The sequence below is a fragment of the Hypomesus nipponensis genome, chromosome 15, assembly GCF_054491055.1.
Source record: "Hypomesus nipponensis isolate SF chromosome 15, ASM5449105v1, whole genome shotgun sequence".
Taxonomy (NCBI): domain Eukaryota; kingdom Metazoa; phylum Chordata; class Actinopteri; order Osmeriformes; family Osmeridae; genus Hypomesus; species Hypomesus nipponensis.
Window position 1 is genome coordinate 9,718,218 of NC_140375.1, and position 20,012 is coordinate 9,738,229.

The 20,012-nt window shown below is 41.2% G+C and overlaps 1 protein-coding gene across 3 annotated transcripts in view; it reads right to left on the minus strand.

The window, feature by feature from the left end:
- usp32 (ubiquitin specific peptidase 32) overlaps positions 1-19,554 on the minus strand; it is a 37,612-nt gene extending 18,058 nt beyond the window's left edge. For 2 of the 3 annotated variants that reach the window (XM_084674073.1, XM_084674075.1), the window contains exons 1-8: positions 19,356-19,554; positions 13,688-13,815; positions 7,118-7,223; positions 6,573-6,691; positions 5,161-5,320; positions 1,093-1,224; positions 634-741; positions 150-265 (exon numbers count right to left, since the gene is read on the minus strand). In XM_084674073.1, coding sequence (XP_084530199.1) covers positions 150-265; positions 634-741; positions 1,093-1,224; positions 5,161-5,320; positions 6,573-6,691; positions 7,118-7,223; positions 13,688-13,815; positions 19,356-19,413 — 927 coding nt within the window. In that variant the 5' untranslated portion in view covers positions 19,414-19,554. The remainder of the gene's footprint in view (positions 1-149; positions 266-633; positions 742-1,092; positions 1,225-5,160; positions 5,321-6,572; positions 6,692-7,117; positions 7,224-13,687; positions 13,816-19,355) is intronic. The other variant, XM_084674074.1, reaches the window with a different exon arrangement.
- Positions 19,555-20,012: the final 458 nt, after the last annotated feature.

Sequence of the window (20,012 nt, forward strand, 5' to 3'; positions counted from 1 at the left end):
AAATACGTGGGAATATCAAACTTGGACTGAAGACAAATCCATGTGGAAAATGATATGTAATAGATTATACAGGTATTACATGTTTACAGATTACTTCCTCATCTCTAAGTAATAAAAAAGTAATCCTAGCATCTAGCTCAAGAGCTTACAGTTAGTGTGTCTGTGCGATTGTCCTTCCACACTTCCAAGAGTGCGACGACCATTTCATGGAGTTCATCTCGAGAAAGAACTCCATCCCGATCCACATCGAATACTTTAAAACAAACTGTGAGGGCAAAAAATACAAGATTTGCTACAACAAATACAAATGTCCCAAGCTACATGGAATCAATCCCACAACGAGGTGTGTGCTTCCCAAAACACATTCTGCTTCTAATGTGCATTTATCTGCAGGTTCCTGCAGTACATGGTTTAGACAATCAAGTCTATAAAGTCTTAAGTTACAATGTTTCATCAATTCTGAGTGTGAAATTGTACTTCCACAGTAGGGATGTTAGTTGGCCCACTCAAAAGACAAGAGCAGAAGGGAAATAAAACAGTGTTGTTTTGATGGTTAAAGATAAACTTTGACAATTAGTAGAACCCTTTGGATACAATTTCTTTCTATTAATTAGAATGGATGACACTGCTTACACTTTTGTCTTTCTGCCTCAGGGCCCCGGCAACATGCAGACAGACCACAGGAGATCTCCTTGAAGTCGATGTGATTGTCCCGATTCTCATCAAAGGCATGGAACAAGCCTGCAGAACGAGATCAATACACCTTTACAAGCTGCGTGGGTCTTTGAGACAGACTGTCTGTGTGAGTGTCTGAGAGATTAGTAAAGAGCCATGATCTGAGAAAAGTTGTCGATTCTTAATAGGATGGCCTTCGTTAATTTGTGCTCATGCTAGTATCTGATATGTTTCTAAAAGGTTGTGCTTACATAAGTCACCATCTAAGTAATGCATATAGAAGAAATGCACGGTTGCTTACTTTATATGTTCCTGTAAGGATGTGTCCATCACTGTTTTTAATGTTTTATGGGTGGCTATCTGGTAACGGGAATTATATAAAATGCCCCAATGTCTGTTGTCATAATATTGTATTACCTTCACTAAGTGATGTGTGGATAGGAGGTGAGACCAGAGGGACAAAGGTTTCCAAGTCAAAGCGTCCTGTTCTGGATTGAGCTTTCAACAGCCAGTAGCGCTTCTCCAAGTCAATGATATCTGATTCTTCTACTGCAGGATGGAGGACAAGAAACAGGAAAGATATATCAGAATACTACGGGAGGAAGGTGTTCATTAAATGACAACCTGATCTCATGACTGTCTGAGACATTTTCTTATGGAAAAGAAAAAGATTTTTTGTTTTTTTTGTTTTATATAGTCAAAAATATATCTGTATATGCTGATTTTTAACAACAACAACATCAACAACAACATGAACTTAACAGGCAATATGAACTATGTTCACAACATGTTTTCTATTCTGGATTCCATGACCTGCCCTTTAAACAGTTATGTAATTGACATGAAAGCTCCATTTAACAGGAGACCATGACTCAACCTAAAAAAGTGTTTCCGAGGTGCTCCCTAATATAGCTCCCAGGGCCCTGCCAGGCCCAAAGGTCCGGGTCAACAGAGCACACACCCGCTCATCACGCTAATTCGCTGCTTAGGGTAATAGGATTTAAACGCTGGCAAGCTCTGCTATACCCAACCAGTCATTCTGTATGACGTGTCTAAACACATATACTTTCTGCAGACAAATACAAAAACTGTCCTCTTAGGGCAGAGAACAGGCACTGGTTTTCCGGGTGCTTTATAGTTTTTGTCTTGTTTAGATAGTTTTCCATCTAAACAACGGTACTAGTAAAAAAACTAACAAAGACAACTGCGGGGCTATGTAGCGGGTAAGCTAGCAGTGAAAGCAGATTGGGTCTGTAGATCAAGAAAGGCTTTCCTTTATACCAGGTCCTGGATCTTTTCCCCCTCAAACTCTTGACTGTTGAGTCTACCTGACCTCTGAGATCAATTTAAAAACAGACAGTGGATAGAAGTAATTCCTGACGAGGTCTGATGAACCATTACAGGTTCAATTCTCGCATGGCAGAGATGCTCTGAAATGTCAGGATGATAGCTATAACAAATAGAACTAGCTAAGAGGATGGAATAAGAGTCTGAAGCACTTGCAGACCAGTGCAGGTAATCAATTATATAAAATGTTAGTTCAAGAATGATGCAGGAAGATGGAATGGCTGAAGTGAGAAAAGGCAAATCAAATACTTAAGAGCATGGAGAATGTGTATGTGTGTTTATGTGGGATAGGATGGTTGACTACATCCCCGCTTAAAAGTGAACAAAAAGCAGAATCCAACAAAACAAAATACAGGCACTTTTGTCTCAGCAATATCCATATAACAACCTAAATCAATAGTCCCCTTGGTCTTATACCAACTATACGGCAATACAAATGGGAGTGTGTATCAAACCCAAATGCCAAACGTGAATGATAGTTATACGTATTGAGTACAGGGTGGGCTAACGGTGATTAGCGCTGGTAGCTAGCTGACTATTTCGGCAGGAGGGGGGTTCGGGTTAGGGGTTGGGGGATACTTGCTCATTTGGTTGGCTATTACTCATGGCTGCAGCGCTAGCCTCTGACTGCTAATCTATAAAACTCATTACCTGCCGTATGGATCGTCTCAGCCATCTTTCATCTAGCTAAGAGTTGTGATTCACTATTTAACACCTTAGCTTAGCACGCTAGGCTAAATAGCTACCTGTCTATTTCATCTGGATCTTGGTGTCTAGGTTGGTTTTCAATGCCCAGCATGACATTTGTGCTTGGAAGAGACAAGGGCTAAAATATCATATTTAACAAATGTAATCCTAAATAAAGACAATAAAAATTGGTTCCACTGCCTTGTCAAACAGCTTTTTAGAACACAAGCCAAAGAGCCATAGATAGGTGATACCTGGTCTAGTAGCAACATGCATTGCTTTGGACTGCACACTGCAGAATAAACTTTAAACAACTACAGATGATAAAGACGTGGTATAGCAGTGAATAATAATCAAGAAATGTAACACATAGATGATGGGCAATGGAAGGCCAAACGAGTTCATGAAAGACCTCAAAACTAGAAGACATTACTTTATTTGAAGAGAACTGACCACTTCACAATTTCACTTGGAACTGTAACGACTAACACTAGAGCTGGAGAGGGTAAGATAAACAACACACAGCATTCTGTTCATTGAAAAGATTTCACACTGTGAAATGCAAGACAGAAACGGCCCACAGGTGTGTGTGTGTGTCCGCTGCCTGGTACCCACCTAGAGGAGCGACTCTGTCAGAGTGGCAGCAGAGGTACCATACCATATTCTACCGCATGTGCCAGGGGATGCAGCGCCAGGGTATGGTGTGTACCATACACACTCCAAACACACACAGGAAAATCGCTTATGTTAACTGTTAAACACCAACTAACTCATGCCGTCCCCCTTGCCAGTTGTAATTCTCATTTCTTCCTTAGGTAATTCCCAATTTGTCCCAGTTGTACTTAGATTATACTCCAATGTTATCCCAAAGGTTTGCTGGTTAGTTAGCCATGTTTGTAGTGTTAAGCCAATTCATGCACGTCTTAAACAGGAGTCAAGACTATGTCCTAGGAAGAGACATGAACAAAGCTCACATCTCTCTTCCACACCCACACTGCTTGCAGAGCTGAGAGGATAATCCAGGAGCAGGCAGCAGATTACAAGCAGTCTCCAGGTCCTCTCCCTGATTGGTCTTGGGACAGGCAACAGCTAAGATCTTTCCAGCTCTTTGTCCTCAACTGACAAAACAAAGCTTGGCTAAATTTACAGGGGTGGGGGTGACTCATGGTGATATGGTGACTTTTAATCAGAGGCAAGGTAGGGTGATTTGGTGATTTGAGTCTGGAACTGGACTGTAACAAGTGAATCATTCTCACAATCAGCCATTCTGAGATCATTCTCACAATCAGCCAGCAACTAAACAACCTAGTGGTAAACAGAAGTGAGGGGTGAGAGTGATCGGCTGTGCTCCTCACTCTGTCGTGTTAAAGGATTGGTGGCTAGGATGACAGCTATGGAGCTGTGGCAACCCCTCTCCCCTCCATCTCCTTCACCACACCAGGGTCGCTAGAAAAAAAACTCCTTCAAGGGGTAAGAAGAGGAAAACGCTGGAGGGCTGGGGAGGTCAGACTGAGTGAAGTAAAAGATCCTATGACAAGGGAGGGCCGTGTAAAGAAGTGGGAAATAAAAATAAAGGGGGGGAGAGATTCAAATGCAAGAGAAAGAGTGAGGCCTCACCAGAGTAAAAAAAAGAGAAGTGTGCCAAAGGAATAAGTGAAGCGAGTCACTCGAAATTATTGAGGGGATTTCTTTTTTTTGCCAGCTTTTAACACAAGTTGTGGTGATGATGGTGATGTCGGACTTGTGCAGACATCTGCACTACTGTGCAGTAAGGAGGGAAGGAGGGCAACAAAGTGAATAAGGGAGGAGGAGAGATGGAAGAACAGGACGCAATTATCTGCTTCATGTCACAAAGACAAGAGAGATGTGGCTTTACCGATGGACAGAAGGAGGGGAAGGAGGAAACAGATTTCCCTAAAACCCAAAAGGGTAGAGGAGTATTTATTTAGGTTTGTTTATTATTAAAACCCATTTTTTATTTCTATAATAATGTATTTTTTCTTAGATATATTTTTTATTGAATTTCTGCCTTTATTATTTTTTATGATAGGCATAGTGTGTGAATTCGAAACCAGGCTACCGTGAGACCTCAGCCTATAGTGTGTGCTCATTAGTCCGGTAAGCCTCCCATTTAGTATTTGGTGAGAGAATCTAAGGCTAAAGTCTCATGCACACAAATAACTGTGTATTACTGTCCCTCTGTTTGGCTTATTCTGTAACTGTGCATACTGAGTTGCCTGAAATGTCCTTTGGAATTGGTGACTGAATTGAATAACTACCTCTTCGTTTAGACACAAATGGTTAACATGTACAAATCCACAGTCAAATCAGTCATATAGACCAGGTGGTCAAACACACTAACCTGCACACTTCAATCTGCATTGATATCAAAAGTATATTTCATAGAAGCATGTATAGTGATAGACTTGGTACATAGGCACAGTCACTCACAGTGTGTGACCCCAGCAAGGGTCTGGTAGAAGGTGGGCGTGTCGCTGTCATCCGTGAGGGTGACACACACGCCCCCGGAGAGCAGCCAACGGGAAAAGGTGAAGGCCTCTTTGTTCTGTAGAAGCCAGTTCCTGAAACGCTCATAGTTCACCTTCTCTCCCTGTCAAAACAACCACAACAAACCATTTCATATGAGCACATCAGTAAGCGGGAAAGGGTAACAAGGAGATCATAATTCTGGGTAGTCAGGGATGGTAACTCGGTGTTAATAGTGTGTTGTGCATTTAATGTGAGAGGGCCTGATAGTTAATAATAATAATAAATTTTATTTATATAGCGCTTTTCAAGGTACTCAAAGTCACTTTACAGAGTCCAGCATTCATTCAGACACAGTCAAACCGGTGGTGGTACGGAAGTGTGGCTGCCAATCAGCGCCTACGGCCCCTCCGACCACCACCAACATTCGTTACCAACAAAGATTAAGATGGGAAGATATTGAAAAATGCATTTGTCTACATTTCCATTGACTGTACTTGACAATCAGTGCATTGGCAAAGGCACATGAAATAACAGATTGACAAGATATCAAACAAAAATTTCAGAGCGTAGTCATAATTACCCCAGGACTAACTGTTTTCTTAAACAACTTTAAAATGCACACAATTTTTGTTTAAAAAGAAACTGATGTTGTTGCATTTCCATAATCATACACTCCCTTATGCAAATTATGACTTATCTATTCATTTTGTTACTATCTGGTTTACTTTCGAAAAGAAAAAAAAACAAGGGAAAGGCCCCAAAAGATTAGTGCCAAATGTGACTCAACGGGGATGACTTCAAGTGTGTCAGAGCAACATTAAGCTGAGCAGGGTGTTTTTCTCTCTCTCTCTCTGTGTGTGTGTATTCCACTGAAGGCAGATATCTTATTTAAAAGCTGAAAAGCCCCAGGTAATCCAGTTAAGGGACAACCCAGGACCCAGCAGCTCTCCCCACCCGTATGTTTTTTTATTTTGTACAGGGAGGAAAAACAAGTTTTTTTTCTCTCTTTGTAGACGGTGTGTGTCTGTGTGTCTGTGTGTGTGGGGGGGCATGGGGTGTTTCAGGGTAAATAGATTATTGTCTCCACATTGTTAATAACTATTAAACACTCAATTGTCTGTTTGTGTGCGTAGGTATGGTTGTGGCTTTGAGTGTGTGTTTTTAAGGTTTGTGTGGATGTGAGTGTGTGTGAATGTATGTAAGTGTGTGTGTGTCTGTGTATATCCAAATAAAGGTTGTGGAAAGCCAATAAGGAAGACCCAGTGCAGCTAACGTCTAGACTGAGTATATCAGAGGATCTAATAGGACAGCAAACGTCCATCAGAGCGTCTGATGGGTGACTGACTGGCTGCTCTGTGAGGGGCGGGGCTGACCTCGCTGAAGCACTTCCTGAGGGAGGGAGGGACTTCCCCGTCCACGGCCCGTAGCATGGTCTCCATGTCGTCACGTGCCGCGTAGCCGCCTGACTCGCTGGCGAAGAGGCTGAAGAGGTCTGAGGGGATCAACACACACACAGTTAATTCTGGCAGGGCCTGTCTTATCAGAGGCAGGCAGACTGAGTGGCAGTAACAGAGGCAGGTCTGTTCTAGTCATGGCCTTGTCTCTCCACTGCAGCATCACAAACCATCACTCAGACGAGGAGATGTAGGGAGGACAGGAAGGAGTGGAAGAGATTGTCACTAGACATCTGTCAGTGTTTGTGGCGTTGTGTAAAGCCAATAAGGGGAGAATGAGGGCCGTTCAGCCCTGGAATAAGTGGTTCACTGGAGCTGAGAGCAGTGAGTTCACGTCAATCATTCAATTTAAACATTTAATCAAGTTAATTGACACGTTAAAGCAAATATGTATAAATCGAGGGGGGAGGAAGAGATAGAGGGGAAAAATAGCAGGCAAAGAAATTGGGAGGGTATAGACTTACACTTGGCCTTCTCTTCATCTCGTCCTCGTGTCAGTAGAACCAGACCTACGATGAGGTTGTTAAAGTGCAGACCCTTGGAGGTGCCTCCAAAAGAGTTGTAGATTACCTGGAGGGACAAGTGAGAGACGGACAACAGACAAGGTTCAATTCTTGATTCCATCTATGTATATTATGGTTATGGTTTGGTCAGCACTTGATCAACCAATCAAAATGACAACAAATGGGATTTAATGGTATTTAATAAACGTAGAACCAATGGAACGATATATATCTGGTTCACATTACTGCATATTTTTACAGACTGTGTAACCTTTGTATGCAATCCCTTTGTACGACTGTTTGCAGTTTTACAGTGAAAAGCATTTAACCCAGAAAATGAACTAACGCTATCTTAGCATAGCATGTTCTAACTGGAGGTTACAACCATGGTGGTGCAGTGTCGCTAGCAAGCTACATTTCCACCATTGAGGCTACATCCATTGCATTACAATTGTGAGGTGAAGTCGTACGGAGTGGTGCTTTGTCGACAAGTCCATGCTATACTCGACTGCTACCAGACACGGGCCAACTCACCGCTCTTTGAGCAGAAAAGCCAGAGAAGAGCACAGAGGAGACAAGACGGTTGTGTAAAAGGATGGAAGATGTCTGACATATGACAGCGTGAGTGAGAAGCAGTGTGACAACATTTGCCAAGCTCCAGTTATGACCTTCCTCCTGGCCTTCCAACACCGCATGCTCCTTTCCAGGAACTAAGAATACTGGAAATTCTAGTATTTGCTAAAGCCACAAGGTATCCGTCGACCAACTGCAGGGCTAGACAGTGTGCTTCACTCTAGGCTAGCGTGTGAAGATGAGAAACTGATGTGATGAGCATGTGTTCGCTCTTACAGTGTGTGGAGCATGTACACAAGCACAATGTTTATTTTGGGATCAGTTAAAGCTGTGAAATCCTAAATACATTCTTCCACCTTCATGCCTCAATCAAGGTGAGTACATACGATGTCAATATGGTCCATAAAGTATGTGTTTACGTTGAGATATTGACAGACAAACTTGGGGGGGTTAAGGGGGGGGGGGGGGGAGAAATCCAGAGACAGAACTGGAGCACAAGACGGAGAGAGAGAAAGCAAATGATCAAGATGAATGGAAGCAAATGTGAAAGGAAGTCAGAGGAGCTGGGCAGAGACAGGAATCTAAAAAGAGCGAGCGGCAGAAGGAGAAGTGGAGGATGTCAGAGTGTTATCCTAGCCGCTTAATCGTTTTGCTGCCGGACACATTTCACCTGAACTTGACAGCCAGAACTTTCGAAATACATTACTTCTGGAAATGGCTCAACAAAAAACTAACAAACAAAAAAATTATACAGACTGCTGAAATGTGTCATTTTTAATACAGCTTTTCCCACTTATTTAGGGGACACTGCTACCCTACATAAAGCAAACTGGTAATAAATGGATTGCTATTTGGATGAGGTCACTCCAGCGCTTGACATGACACAAATTCATGCAATATGTATGGATCCATTCACTGTCTACAGACAAACTGCTTTTGCGGTAGACATGCAGGACAGCCAAGCCTAGTTTAAATAATCAATGGACTAAACAACAGGCTGTCATTCTGATCAAAAGGTTGACAATCAGTTCCCATGACCTTGAACTAGGGGTGTAACAATATATTGCAATACAAAATGTTAACAATATGTATCATAGAGTTATGGCAATATTTTTACAATATGACGTCTGTTTGATCCTATTGGTTGAGCTACCAGCCCGCAACCTACTCTGCACCCGCGTCATGCGTGCATTTACAGAAATCTCTTGAACTGCGAGAACTAAATTGTATGTACAACAAAGACAATTATTGGAAATGTTTAATGTTTTGGAGAAAATATTTTAATTGAATTTGTTTCATAACAAATTTTGTAAAAAATATTGTGATACGTATTGTATCGTACACCCAGTATTGTGATACGTATCGAATCGTGAGCTGAGTGTATTGTTACACCCCTACCTTGAACCTTAAGAGTCTCCAACAGTCCATAACAGGTCTATGGGAGGACGTGTCCCGTGAGGTTGCTTTGCACTAGCCTACCTGCACTGATGAATAGTTAAGCAACACTACCTCTACGTCCATCCTGCAGGTGTGCACCAGCCTGGCCCATAGGTCCCACTAATCACTAGGGGTGTAACGATACACTCAGCTCATGATTTGATACGTATCACGATATTGTGTGTACAATCCAATACGTATAATGATATTTTGAACAACATTTTAAATTAAACTGAAATTCACTTAACAGATTTATTTCCAAAACATTTCAATAATTTCTTTGTTGTACATACAATTTAGTTAACTCAGTTCAAGCGATTTATGCGAATGCAATGAATGCACGCAGGACGCAGGCGCAGAGTAGGTTGCGTAATGGTAAGTCAACCAATAGGATCAAACAGACGTCGTATTGTAAAAATATTGCCATAACTCTACGATACATATTATAAAATGTTGTATTGTGATATATTGTTCCACGATATATTGTTACACCCCTACTAATGACCATTATGGTGCGGTATAGTGTGGTCCCAGGGGTGGAGAGGGCTCCTCCTAGCTGTCAAAGTCTGATGATGGACACAGTCTAGGTCCGGTATTTTACCCCCCTCCGTGGTTATGTATGTGAGTGTGTGTGCTCTGGGTCAAAACCGAACCTATCTACGTCACAGCCACCTATCTACGTCAGATCACAGAATGCATTCTGTTACTCGGCTGGTAAAAAGACAAACTAATTAACACATCAAACTCTCAGAGACTGCAGGTAGGTAAGTCTGTTCTGATATCTGCAATTGATTTAGCTAGTTGTTGCTAAATTCGAGCTTCAGCTCCTTCAGGCAACACCCCCCCCCCAGTCTCAAGCAGAGAAGACTGCTGATTTTCTCACTATCTCAAAGCCTAATTTAACATACTTGTTAAATGTTATGTTTTTTTTCATTTGAATTTGGATGGGTGGTTAACAACACGTTCTTCTGTGGTGTGATGAACTTACGACTCATTTACAGTTCTGCTTTACAGCATCTTTAAGAATTATTCACTATGCACAACCCTATGCCTAGTACCACAAGATAAACTGACACACTCACTGCACCCACACACTGTATATAGAAGCAGAGCTCAAACACACACACACACACACACACACACACACACATGCACACACACACTTCTAGAAAATCTGACTATTCTTCTGATCTGTCATGCACAGCACATGGAGCTCCTTCTCTCTCACACATCCAAATCAACATCAAAAGGAATATATCTCTCTCAGTTCCACCACACTGAAACATACAAATATTCATTAGCATAGGCTACACACAGTCTGTGCGCATGTATGTTTCTCTCTAAAATACCATTCTTTATTGAAGAAAGGAGCATCTAAAAATAAACCTGCCGGAGCTGAGAGGAATGGCTGATAGCCCATAGAATTTAACAGCATTATAACTGTTTGAGTGGCACTTTCAATTTCACTGAGTGAATTTGACTTGCTGCCATGCTGCTAAAAGTAAAAAATAATACCTGAACATCTGAACGCTCTCTAGACTCCTGGGAAACTGCTGTTTGCAATTAAGTTGTCTACAGAGTCTTGTTAAAAAAAAAATATTTATGAGGAACTAGTAATGTTGTTTGACTACTAAACTCATAACTCGTTTAGTCAGGGCCCATTAATAAAATTTGATTGATGTAAAGGGAAAGTTTGCCAATTCCACCCTGTGCAGTTCCCCTTCATTTCATAAACCTTGCTTGAACTTGAGTTAGCATCACCCCACAGACAACTGCATCCTTTATAATTAAAATATGTTTTTAATAGTTCTGGATTGCACTATATTGCCCAAGTTATGTTATGCTTTCTTTAGCTATCCTAGAGTTGAGTTTTTATATTGCTTGTGTGAGTATTGCAGAGTAAACTTATAGCTCTGAGGAACTCAACTAGTAATGTTGCCTGATGAACAACAGTCAACAAGAAAACACAATAGAACACCACTAATAATGTGACAAATGATTTAGAGCAGCCCATTAAACACAATTGTTGACCACAGAAAAAAATGTGTTTGAATAACTGGGCAGAACCAAGAGCAGAAAGCAAGGGCAGGGTAAAGTGGAACTAGAAATGCTGAACATCAAACCGCTAAATAAAGCTTTGACAAACATAAGGAACAATAGTGTGTTACATGACCCCATCAAGATTCCTCTTGCAAGTCATGGGAATTCTATGCTAATAGCTCTACTTTTCAATGACTTCTCACTTCCACTTTGAATTCACTTATATTGTTAAAAAAAACTATTTCAAGGTCAAAGTAATTTTTATTTATGTCTATTGTTGGTCCAAATGGAACGTTTATTGATTCTAGAACCTGATGCCTATTCAGGTTCTAGATAGAACTAAGTATTTTAGAGTACTTTTTCCACAGAGAACAATCTAAGAGAAAATAAATAGAAATTGAAGGTCTTGAAATTGAACAAAGAAAATACTAATCTCTTCCTCATTTCATTAAAGAAGGATAGTCAAGACAGGCATTTTTTGTGCAGCTCAAAAGTTTTGAGGCCGTTTATAAAGCCAGTCCCATTTTAAAACAGAAGGCCCCATATCTGATGTTCTAATGAGGGAAATCATTATCTCAACGCCACCATTCCACCCTCCCTTTCATCTTTACATCAGTTCTTGAGGAAAAAACGAAACATTTAAAATCCGACACGATTAGATAGGGTTTTGTATGGACAGAGATTACAATGCCAATTTTGCCATCAGTATAGCCAGGTTCACATCTTGGACTAATTGAGACTCTAGACTCCTTTGAACTCTCTGGCTCTTGCCGTTTGCCGTTTTAGAATCATCGTCTTGGCTAACTGCTCCCATGGCAACCGGCTCAGAAGGAAGTAAAGGGAGAGAGACAGAGAGAGGATGAGGGATGAGAAAAAGAAGGAAAGTCAAAACAGACAGAGAAGGGCATTAAGGGACAGAATGAGAGACAAGATGAAGAAAGGAAGAATGAGACTGCAGGGATTAGTAAACAGTGTTTATGCAGTTTAGCAGATGGAGGTTGTCAACTTTGTGGAAATTGGTATTGGTATTGTGGGCCTTTAAATGATCGCTGAGATCAATCAAGTACACTTTTAAGCGTTGTTCTTTATTAAGGCATATATTGTCTGTATGATAGCTTGTGAGCAAAACCTCTAGTCAGAAAAAACAAAAATATATTCAAAGACAAATTTAGTGATATAACTAGTTATACAGGCCGTGCCTTGACTATGATCACAGAAAATACTGTTAGAACTTGTGCCCTTCTGAATAGTGACCTTCTGCTATACTTTTTATATTTGTATGTTGCTTGAGATAAAAGCAAAATAAAACATCAATGTAATGTACAAACTTTGGTGAAGAAGAGAAACCATGCAACACAGATCTCTGAGGCCGGGATTAGAAGCTCTATTTCTTAACATTGTCTGGCTGAATGTGGATCTAGAATCCAGCCTCTAGCCTATACTGTTTGACTCATCCCACAGCTTGCACAGTGCCATTGTAGTGTTTAAGTCTTCTGTGTACTCTGGTGTATCAGGTTTTGGAGTTCTGATTCATGGGAACTGATAGTCAGCCTTTTGATCTGAATGACAGCCTGTTGTTTGACCCTAGGTCAACCCTTTACGGACACAATGAAGCTTGAGTCGCCATTGGCTAGTACATTTTCTATTTTACTCGTCAGACTTTTAACATGAAATGCATGAACAATGCAAGTACATTATCTGTCTGAATTATTCTTTATGTTGCATATGGATTTAATCTACAATTTTTTTAGCAAATGTCTCTCTCTTGCTACTTGACTTCAGCCACCTCTCTAGTGCTGACAATGGTTTATAGGCCTACTGCTGAAGCTCTGGGCCTTCTGTTGAAACAAGAATCAGGTCTGAAAAGCGTGAGGATGTGAGGCCGCTGCGGACATCTGATTGTATTCTCTTTTGTGCACTGAAGGCTCTTTTGCTGTTGGCAGAGCTGATTAGCAGAGCAATAATAAACTAAACAAGGGACAGTAGGCTTAATCTTAAATTGTTTAATTGTTGATAAAAAAAAAAAAGTATTAAGCGTTTTCTGCTCAGACTGGAATTGTAGGATAGCTTGTTTCCATCCATCTCTTTGTGCGTGACCAGTGCCGTAAATACAAGTCGATCTTTTTGTGAGACGATGCGTCATTGAAATCTGCGCTAAACGTATTATTTGCCTCTAACTCAGTCACAGGCGAGTGAAATGGAACAATTTACTATTCATTGGCTAATTAAAGATAATTTTTAGTCGCCCAGCGTGAAGTTTGGTCACAAATGTGAGTGATTTACTCGCATTGTAGAGGGTTGCCCTAGGCCACAAACAAAGACGGAAAGACAGACAAGCAGACAAAGTCAGACAGACTCAAAGTGCAATGGGGTTCCTAGCTGCAGAACGAGGGTACTTGAGAGAGTGAGAGCTAATAAAGGGGAGGCTGGTATGAGCCTTCAAAGTGTTGCTGAGGGTGTGTGAATGTGGGCACACCTTACCTCTGTAACCTTAGGTGGGACCCCATCTCCAAGAACTTCTCGGTAGAAGCATTGCTGGGTCATGTAGCAGGACAGGCCACTGGTCCTCTTGAAGGCATCCTTCAATCGTTTGAGTTCCACATCAGTAACTTGAGAGAGACAGAAGGGAAAGAGGGAAGGGTGAGAGAGAGAGAGAGAGAGAGAGAGAGAGAGAGAGAGAGAGAGAGAGGGGGGGGGGGGGAATAATAAAAAGATGAAAGAAGAAAATAGAAGGGTATGAAAAAAGAAGAGGAAGACAGAGAGGGTCAAATTAGAGGCTAAACATAAAGAGATGTCGATGAGAGGCCAGTGTAGGCAGTAACATCCACCACTATAGGGCCTGTGTTGAGGGAGGTACCATTGCAGGGCTGCTAGAAAGGTCATCCACACCTCCATACTTGTCCCTGCTCCAGTTAAGGCAGGTGACTTACGACTGCAGGCAGGACGCTGGACTCAGTGTGCGCACACACAGTGCTTAGTACTCTTGCCAGTTTACACACACACACACACAAGAAGTCATTGAACTGTGATTCCCTCCCTCCCCTTACACACACAGTGCTTTTTGCTTCAATCTCTCCCGACCCTATGGAGTCTCCATCAGCAGACATTTGTCAAGACTTAGAGGATAGCGGCAGCAGTAGTCTACATCAAACACATTCGTTCTCATACTAATTCAACTTGGGTTAAACCCAAGTTATTACACTGGGTCAACTCTGGTGTCATATATCAGGATGTAATAGTCTGTGCGTGTGACTGGAATTAAAACCCAAAAGCTCTCAAGCTCACAAGTTCTAACAGCTAAGAAGTCCAGAATTATACACCTACAACCTTACTTATAAATATACTATACACAGTCAGTGTATAGTCCTAGCGACATACCTCCACCTAACCTAGGAAGAAAAATCATAACTACTTATTTGCCACACTCAAGAGCACAGATCAATGCTACTCATAATACTCAATACTCATACATGTGCACACACTACCCATCTCTCCTTCCAAGAATTGACCATAGTGCTCCGACATGGTAGGGTAGACAGTCAATCTCTCTCTCCCATTAACATTTACCACTCACAACTAGACCATACACTCCCGGGGAAAGGGGAGTGGGGGTATACAAAAATGAATAAATAGTATAATAATAAATATAATAAATGTACATAAGCTTGCTTTCTTTCACTTTTCTCTTTCGAAAGTATTTAGGTCCATTACAAAAGGAAAGGGCAGTGCTGGTCAACTAGAAACTGAACCCAGCCTTCCCTTTTGCTAAATGGGGAGAGTATTCTTGGTTTCAACTTCTGTGTCATCGTCAAATAGTGTAAACGCTTGAAGTGGTGAAATCGATCAATTAATGATATACTGCCTGACAATGCAAAAACATTTCAAGATTGGGTACTACAAGGTTTCTAATGTAATTGTAAGCAATATAAATAATGGCAATTGATCTTGCTGTAGCATTTGAGAGGTCATCATCTTGACTGTGTTCCATGCACGTCACCCTGGTGAACCCGGTCTCACTCAATCTCAACAGTGACACTGCACTAAATAAATAGCTTCTGCTGGTGCCTCCATCAGCACTGCAACTGACAGCTGATCCATAACACAACCTTCAATCATTGGACCATAGTCCACATGCTAGTGTTGGGGGAAGGGCATGGTGTGTCATATGTAGGTTAAGTTTAATGTCCATTTGCTTTGTTCTCAGTTTCTGATGCACTGAACTTGTCAAGTACAAAGTTCAACAAGACGTTATGGTGTTGCTTTGGCTTTTACACCATATTGTATCTACTAGGCTATTCTGAGCAGAATAACTGCAAACTGTAAAGGCCTACTGAGAATAAGGTTGCTACTTAGAAAATGATTTTGGATTGAGCTACAATCATGATTTTATTAAGGCTTTTGCAATTCTATATCTGGCAAATAACATGTAATTCCTACTCCTTTATATAGACCTAGGAATGAGTGACAGTTTAAGAACAGACCTATGATTTATGTCTTCACAAGATAATAGAAACATGTTTGCAATTAAGTGAAAGAACCAACAAAAACAAAGCCAATTCAGAATATAGGACACTGATTGTATTGTGATGATGTGACGTAATGGTCGTAATTCTGAGACATTGGGCTAGTTTTTTGCAAAAGCTACCATTCAGCACTGGATAAACAATGGATCTGATTCTTCACAATTGACCAAAGGACTTCTTTACATGGGCACATGCGCGCACACACACAAACACAAAGTCACTCAGCTGCAACACAGTGTTTACCACATCCGCGCAGTCACACAAGAAGTGTGTGTAAGCACACGTCCGTCTACACAACAGTCCACACGCTCCATAATGAAAGCGACAGAGGCAGACACCAGGCACGCTCTCCCACGGCAACTCTATCAATGCAGCTTGCCATGTTACCCTGAAATAACACAGGCCTGGTAGACTGAAATGGACAGCGAGGCTAGGCTGAAATAAAACACTGGAGAGCAGTGTCTATGCCTGCATGTAGTCTAGCTTTGATAGGTCACATAAGTTCAAGTGCCATACCCTGTCATTATGCTTCCTTTCCAGCCTACACTCTGTCCAGGCAAGTGAGCAGGTGAACCATGATCTGTGTGTCAGACCGTATCTTTTCAGACCAGATAAAAGAGCCTGTGCATTGCCAATGACTCATCGCAAGGACACAGCAAGGACTGTGCCTTAACATTACTTGAAGGCTACATGACTCCTGCTGAAGGACAATGATATCAGTCCACCTACTGTGAATGACTCTCTTACCAAATAGCCTATGCAAAGTTCACTTAACATTGTGTCATTTAGCTATCACTTTTAGAGATTCAATCCTGCAATCTCTTGGTCTCTTGTCAAATACTCTACCACCGAGCTAAACTGTACCTGCCCCCCCCAACCCCACCACCACCAGACACACAATCTACACAAAATCCAAATGCCAGTATTATATGAAAGCCTTGGCGACAGCAGTAGGCAAATATGTCCTAAGCCACCACAGACTGGAAGGGCAGGTACAGGAAGGTGTTGCTTCACGCAAAGCATTGGGCGAGTGTGCTTATTTATTGAGGAACAAGGAAAGAGATAAGCCCTGCAGACACTGCGACTAACAGGTGCCAGTTCCAGGTAGTGGCTGCATGTCAGGTGAGGGAACATGGTCAGTGCCCAAACATGACTGAAGGTGGTTCGTTAATGGAGTGACACTGAAAGATTTTCATGTGGGACCACACAAAACTCGAGGTCTAAATGTTCTCAGTTCAAACGTCAAACCACTCAAGTGCTCAGACACATAATTATAGCCTAACCCTTCGGAGTAACTTAAATGGGACAACAGAGTACCACCACAGAGAAAAGATAGTCAACAACAATCACCAGAGCTAACAAACTGTTCTAATCTGTGTCTGTAAATCTTTAATATGCCAGTCATAACTGATTTAAAAGGACTGATCTGCACTAGCCTAGCCACATGGCTGAGGCAGGGGGCACTGGAGTGTTCTTCTTTGCCATGTTCCAAACCTACTGAGATAATCAGAATCAGATGCAAAGAGAAGGATACAATAGTGCAAATTGCAATATGCAGGGTGTCATGATTACCACAATGACAGTGTTACTCATGTGGGAAGACAAAGTGGAACTCCCCTCACCACCTTCCTAGCAACAAGAAATAGGTTACAGCCTACACCAACAACCTAAAATATGTAATGTTTTACTGTACATCATTACTGGCCAACTACCATGGACTACAGGTTTTTTGAGATGGTTGATTAATTTAGGTGTAAAGCAATGGAGACATCCTAAGGCAGAGAATGACAATGACTCCTGGGCTACAATATTAAGGATGTGCTGTTTGTTGACATACACCGTGTGCCACACGGTCCTAATCTTTCTAAGAACTGCCATGTAATCTCTGTTGACATCTCTCTGCTCATTTCAGCTGTGACATGGAACACAATCATGTGATCAGCAAGATATTTGGTTTGTTAATTCCGTGGGCCCGGTGTGCTTGGTCACATGTGGTAATGAGAACGAGAGAGGGAACTGTATTCAGAAGTAGAATGCTTACAGTCAGTGAGAGTGATAGAGTGATAGTGTGATAGAAGACACAAAATTATAAACAAAATGCTCACTAACAATATAGAAAACCTGATTATTCTGAAATCAGGATGGTCCAGTCTAAGATCGGCTATTTAAGTCCAGCTTTTCTTAAGCTAACTAAAAAAACATGGAAGAGATTTCACTATTACTTTTTCAGATGGAGATGTCCAAAGCATTACAAAAAACCTCTTTGATTGCCTTCATTGATTGCATAATTCACTTTCTGCAATATAAACCCAGTGATCTAAGATACCAGAACCGTCTTGATTAAAATATATTCGGACATTAAAAAAAAAAACAGAAATTGGAAATACCAAAACTAAAAAGATGACACACAACTCAGTGTAAAACATCGGCATCTAAGTAGCCAAAGTCCAGTTGAAACTGCAGGAACCAAAGTACCATGGCTATATGAAATAGTGCTTCCTGTTAGCTTAAAGGCAGGGTTTGTACGTTTTTCAAAACTAGCAATTATATCCCACCCCCTCCAAAACACATGAACCTGAACACAGACAAGTAACCCGTCCAATTATTGCATTCGGTCTGAATACTGTCTAATCATTAAGTGCCGGTCAGACCTTAATGATTGGTTGTGTATATTACGACATGTTATGCCCACAGATATCTGAATGTATACATTTTACTATCAAACCTTTAGATGTATTGGTTGCTATCAGGATGTGAAGTTCATTTCAGCAAATATGACAAAGGACGTCTCAACAACATTACTGACACTGCCTTTATACTGTATGTTCACAATGCCAGGTTAAAAGACTGCTTGCAAAACGGCACAAATATGTTAGCCTTCGAAGTCTTGGGTCACTGACAGAGCGGATTCAGACTAAAGCACCAGAAACAAATACATGTCACCAGCTGGTATTGCACCCTCCGTTTATACCTTCCAAGTTAAGAGACAGAGGAAATGGACTTTGGCAGACAGGTGGTGGTGTTGATGTCTTAGATAAATAGGTTGACAGTCACTTAACTGGTTCGCCAACAACTAGCTAATAGAAGTCTATAGTATAGTACCCAGTTTTAGATCAAATAGCGGATTCGGCGAACTCAATTAAAGGGGTAACGCTAGCCATGTAACTAAAACATAAGACCGTTTTGTGTTATTTCAACCACAAGATGGAATGTTAACAATGTATCTCTAACAATTCTAGCAATTATATTTTAATGCAAGCCTCTTACTGTACTTAGCACTAGGTTGTCATTCAGCTATTAAGTACAGTAGATAGCCAATTGTCAGGTTATTAATTCAAAATGATATATATTTCAGACTATGACTAGTTGCTAGATGTTCTGGTTCAACAGGATGTGCTTTCTCTCTTACATTTCCCTATTTATAATCAAATAACAATTTGCCGAATAACCTTGTCAGTTAGCCACTACTATACTGTGGCTGGCTATACAACCTGCGTTAGTCATGTGGGTAGCCAAGCTAGCTACCGTTAGCTTCAGCTGTCCTGAAAACTAGACTACAGTATACTGTTCATCTAGGTTAGGTACAGTAGCTAACATGATGGATTAAAGCGAACCCACGCTTTTACCTCTCTTGACGGCCTCTTCATACGACAGGAAACCTATCCTTGACTCTTTGGCCCCCATGTTGCCCTCATTTCATGGCGATGAGAGAAATTAAATGTTCAGTGACGAAGGGAAGCCTGTTGCCCAGTTCGTTTCTTGTGAAATCCGTTCCGTATGCAGCAGCTAGTTTCTATGAGTCTTGTTGCTGTGTTTTCAACGAATGACGCTTCTTGTCGCCGACGCCTCCATGCTAGTCACGTGACTAGAGTACCACAAGTCACCTGATCAACTTGTTTGTGAATCCCGAAACACAGACCGTTCCACACCGTTATATTAACTCTATGGTTCCACAACAGAAAATTACTAACACGTTGGATCAGTGACATAATGGTTAGACACATTTAGACAAAAGGTTAACTTTCCACATTTAATAGATTGTGAATTGCACTCCGCATTGCATTGTAGAAACACAATTTAAACTGGGAGATAGTGATTTGTCGCCTTGTTAAACGTTTTCTGTGGACGTAGCTCCCTCTGCTGTATGAAGAGACGATCATAACAAGAAACACGTCTCGATTTAATTACAGTTTTTAAATATGACTTCAGAAAATATACGTAAGATTCGGATTTCGATTCATTCGATTTCATTGTGTAGTCAGATCCTGTATAAGGATATATTG